This window comes from Ursus maritimus, unplaced genomic scaffold (genome assembly GCF_017311325.1).
Source record: "Ursus maritimus isolate PB19 unplaced genomic scaffold, ASM1731132v1 scaffold_1, whole genome shotgun sequence".
Taxonomy (NCBI): Eukaryota; Metazoa; Chordata; class Mammalia; order Carnivora; family Ursidae; genus Ursus; species Ursus maritimus.
Window position 1 is genome coordinate 27,764,168 of NW_024423343.1, and position 4,416 is coordinate 27,768,583.

General features: G+C 63.3%; 1 protein-coding gene across 1 annotated transcript; it reads left to right on the forward strand.

Moving 5' to 3' along the window:
- The first annotated feature begins 446 nt into the window (after positions 1-446).
- On the forward strand, positions 447-4,185 carry FZD5 (frizzled class receptor 5). The gene is made up of 2 exons (XM_040637295.1): positions 447-1,884; positions 2,164-4,185. Exon 2 carries the CDS (start codon positions 2,425-2,427, stop codon positions 4,183-4,185), a length of 1,761 nt encoding a protein of 586 aa, XP_040493229.1. The 5' UTR covers positions 447-1,884; positions 2,164-2,424.
- The last annotated feature ends 231 nt before the right edge of the window (positions 4,186-4,416 follow it).

Below are 4,416 nucleotides of genomic sequence, written 5' to 3' on the forward strand. Positions count from 1 at the left end.
TGAATGAATTTCAAGAATGCTGAACACCTCAGTCTTCTAACCTAATTAGAACACGTAGAAAAGAGGCATTTTAAGAACATTTAAAACTTGCAGCATAATAACCTATCTGGAGAGCGCCACTGTGTGTCCCAGGGCACCCAGCGGGTCTTCCCGCCGGCCGGGGCTGCTCCTTGCGCCCCGGCTCCTCAGAGGCGCGCGAGTGCGCGGCTCAACAGCAGGCGGCCCCGGGGACCCAGGCGCCCACCCATTACCGAGCCGCGAGCCAGCGCCGCTTCTCCCTGCAGGCGACTTTGCAACTGCCTGGGATTTTAAACTTCGACTGATAAAGGGCTCACATCTCTCGAGTCTTCCAAAGACAGAAAGAAAATCACTTTCTTATCACGGCTAAGATTTTGTGACGAAATGCTAAAGTAAAGGTTGAACACTGGGGGATACAGATAGTACATGGGGGGGGGAGTGGTTAACATTGGGATGCAGCTACATGGGTTCGAATCCCGAGTTACCATTTGAGCGCCTACTATGTGCCAGGCGCTCGGAATACCGGAGTGAAAATTGCCTAGGTTGCGGCTTTCTTGGGAAAGTATTAGCTTGGTTGCCTTGGTCAAACGTCAAAACCTTTGTTCCTTCACCTGTAAGGAGTGCCTGTCTCACAAAACTGTAAAGATCTGAGATCTTGTGTTAAGATATAAACGATTAACGCACTGTCTGGCACACAGTAGGGGCTCAATAAGCCTTCACTCTTCTCTCAGTGTGAGCTCACCTGGTAAGAGGACCGCGCAGAGCGGAGACAGGTGCCACGGTTAAGAATGATTCTTCGAGCAATTCTTTTAAACAAGCGCTGGAAGCTAAGGATTTTTAGCTACAGAGAGACCTGGTAGGGGCTCTGGAAGCAAGGGTTCATGAGCTACTCTATTACAAGAAAAGTGAGCCCCGGACCGTGGAAGCCCGCAGCGAACTCGGTAGGGACTTCCAGCAAAGGTTTCCCGCCTGGGGTCTCAAGAAGGAGAGATTAGCATTCGCCCCGCCTCCATCGCTTTCCGGCCTGCTATTGGCCCGCTCTCCCCGGCGGCCAACTCCGGGCGGGGCCGGAGGGCGCTGGGGGAGAGGCCGAGCCCGCGGGGCAGTGGGCGGGGACGCGCGGAGAACGTGGCGGGGCAGCCCACCAACCAAGCCCCAGCGCGAGGGGGCGGGGAAGGGGCGGGGCCTCCCGGCGGGCTTTAGAGGCAGGTGACCCCGGCGGGGCGGGACAGGCTAGTCGGCCCGCGTCCGTGTCTCGGCTGCTGTCGCCGCCGCACACCGTTCTGTAACCCTCTGGAGGTGGGCGAAAGAGTGAGAGAGCGCGGGGGAGGAGCCGAGCCGGGCGCGTCCCGGGAGCGCCGCCACCGCCCCCAGGAGTCCGCTGGAGCGCGGAGCCCCCTGCAGGGGAGGAGGCGATCAGCGGGCTGGACGCGGCGGCGGGCGAGCACCATGCAGTCCTGGCGGGGCCAGCGCCGGCTGCTCGCGGTGCAGTGAGGCAGCGGGATCCCCTGGCTGCCGCACACCGCCTTCCTCTCGCCCAGGTGCTGCCAGACGCGCTTGCCCTTCGTCCGGCTCCCGGACCCCGGTGGAACGCACGGCCTGTTCCTGCTCTGCCCCGCTCGGATCATGCTGGGGGCCCCGGAGGAGGAGAGGGCGAGTGACCGGCCTGTGGCGACCGCGTTCAGGGTGCGACCCCCTCTCTGAGACGCCCTCACCTGATGCCATGTGCCGCGCCTCGGATACCCAGCCTATCGTCAAACTTTCCGGGTGCCAGCCCGTCTCGAAGTCGCATTTCTGAGCGAGTGTCCCAGGGACGGAGCACCCAGGCTGGCTGCCGACTATCTGCTTCTCTTGGGATCCGCGAAGGTGAGGGCCCGCGCCTTCCCCTTTCTCCCTGTTCTCTGCTCGGCTCCTCCTCCCTTTTCCAGGCAGCTGAGCTCTCTGACCCCGGGGTACACCCCGGAGGGCCCAGTGTGGAGGGAGGCGGGGGTGGGGTGGGGATGGGCTGGGAGTCAGTAGTTTGGTTCCCGGAGGTGGAGGGGAGGGAAGGGAGACGTTAACTTAGAGATTTGGAGAGCGCTTGCGGGGACTGTGCCGTTGACTCCCCTCTAATTGGGAGTGGTTGCAATTTTTCTTCTCCCCCAGCTTCTTTTTTAAAGAGTACTTTCCCTGGAATCGGAGCCCTAACCGTCCCTCCCCACCCTATCTGGCGAAGAGCAGAGCGCTGCCTGCGGAGGCAGCGCCTTCCCGAAACAGTTTATCTTTGGACGGATTTAAGAGAAAAAGAAACCAACAGGTTGCCAGCCCCGGCGCCACACAAGTCGGCGGAAAGGCCGGCCCGCTCTCCCCTGGCTGCGTGGGCCCCGCGCGGGCTGCGGCAGGCGAGGCGAGCGGAGGGAGGGGGCTATGGCTCGGCCTGACCCGTCCGCACCGCCTTCGCTGCTGCTGCTGCTCCTGGCGCAGCTGGCGGGCCGGGCGGCGGCTGCCTCCAAGGCCCCAGTGTGCCAGGAAATCACAGTGCCCATGTGCCGCGGCATCGGCTACAACCTGACGCACATGCCCAACCAGTTCAACCACGACACGCAGGACGAGGCTGGCCTGGAGGTACACCAATTCTGGCCGCTGGTGGAGATCCACTGCTCGCCGGACCTGCGCTTCTTCCTGTGCTCCATGTACACGCCCATCTGCCTGCCGGACTACCACAAGCCGCTGCCGCCCTGCCGCTCGGTGTGCGAGCGCGCCAAGGCCGGCTGCTCGCCGCTCATGCGGCAGTACGGCTTCGCCTGGCCGGAGCGCATGAGCTGCGACCGCCTCCCGGTGCTGGGCCGCGACGCCGAGGTCCTGTGCATGGATTACAACCGCAGCGAGGCCACCACGGCGCCCCCCAGGCCCTTCCCGGCCAAACCCACCCTCCCAGGACCAGCGGGGGCCCCGGCCTCCGGGGGCGAGTGCGCCGCAGTGTGCAAGTGCCGGGAGCCCTTCGTGCCCATCCTGAAGGAGTCGCACCCGCTCTACAACAAGGTGCGCACGGGCCAGGTGCCCAACTGCGCGGTGCCCTGCTACCAGCCCTCCTTCAGTCCCGACGAGCGCACGTTCGCCACCTTCTGGATTGGCCTGTGGTCTGTGCTGTGCTTCATCTCCACCTCCACCACGGTGGCCACCTTCCTTATAGACATGGAACGCTTCCGCTACCCTGAGCGTCCCATCATCTTCCTGTCCGCCTGCTACTTGTGCGTGTCGCTGGGCTTCCTGGTGCGCCTGGTGGTGGGCCATGCCAGTGTCGCCTGCAGCCGCGAGCATAGCCACATTCACTACGAGACGACAGGCCCTGCGCTGTGCACTGTCGTCTTCCTGCTGGTCTACTTCTTTGGTATGGCCAGCTCCATCTGGTGGGTCATCCTGTCGCTCACCTGGTTCTTGGCAGCTGGCATGAAGTGGGGCAACGAGGCCATCGCGAGCTATGCACAGTACTTCCACCTGGCCGCGTGGCTCATCCCCAGCGTCAAGTCCATCACAGCGCTGGCACTGAGCTCCGTGGACGGGGACCCGGTGGCCGGCATCTGCTACGTGGGCAACCAGAACCTGAACTCGCTCCGCGGCTTCGTGCTGGGCCCGCTGGTGCTCTACCTGCTGGTGGGTACCCTCTTCCTCCTGGCGGGTTTCGTGTCGCTCTTCCGCATCCGTAGCGTCATCAAGCAGGGCGGCACCAAGACGGACAAGCTGGAGAAGCTGATGATCCGTATCGGTATCTTCACGCTGCTCTACACGGTGCCGGCCAGCATCGTGGTGGCCTGCTACCTGTACGAGCAGCACTATCGCGAGAGCTGGGAGGCTGCGCTCACCTGCGCGTGCCCAGGCCCAGACGCCGGCCAGCCGCGCGCCAAGCCCGAGTACTGGGTGCTCATGCTCAAGTACTTCATGTGCCTCGTGGTGGGCATCACGTCGGGCGTCTGGATTTGGTCCGGCAAGACTGTGGAGTCGTGGCGGCGCTTCACTAGCCGCTGCTGCTGCCGCCCGCGGCGGGGCCACAAGAGCGGCGGCGCCACGGCCGCCGGGGACTATGAGGCGAGCGCGGCGCTCACGGGCAGGACCGGGCCGCCGGGCCCCCCCACAGCCGCCGCCGCGGCCGCCGCCTACCACAAGCAGGTGTCCCTGTCGCACGTGTAGGAGGCCGAGGCCCAGAGGGGCCGGGAGTTGAGGGAGGGGGGGTGTTTTGTTTGGTAGCTTTGCCAAGTTCACTTCCGTTTACCTTCTTGGTGCTGATGCCCCCTCCTGGGGCAACTTGGAGAGCGGGGGAAGGGGCCCTTTCAAGGGAGTACCTGTCCCGGGACTTCTCAAAGGGGCTCAGCTCACGTGTATTCTATTTTGCGTTTCTTACTACCTTTTTTTTTTTTTTTT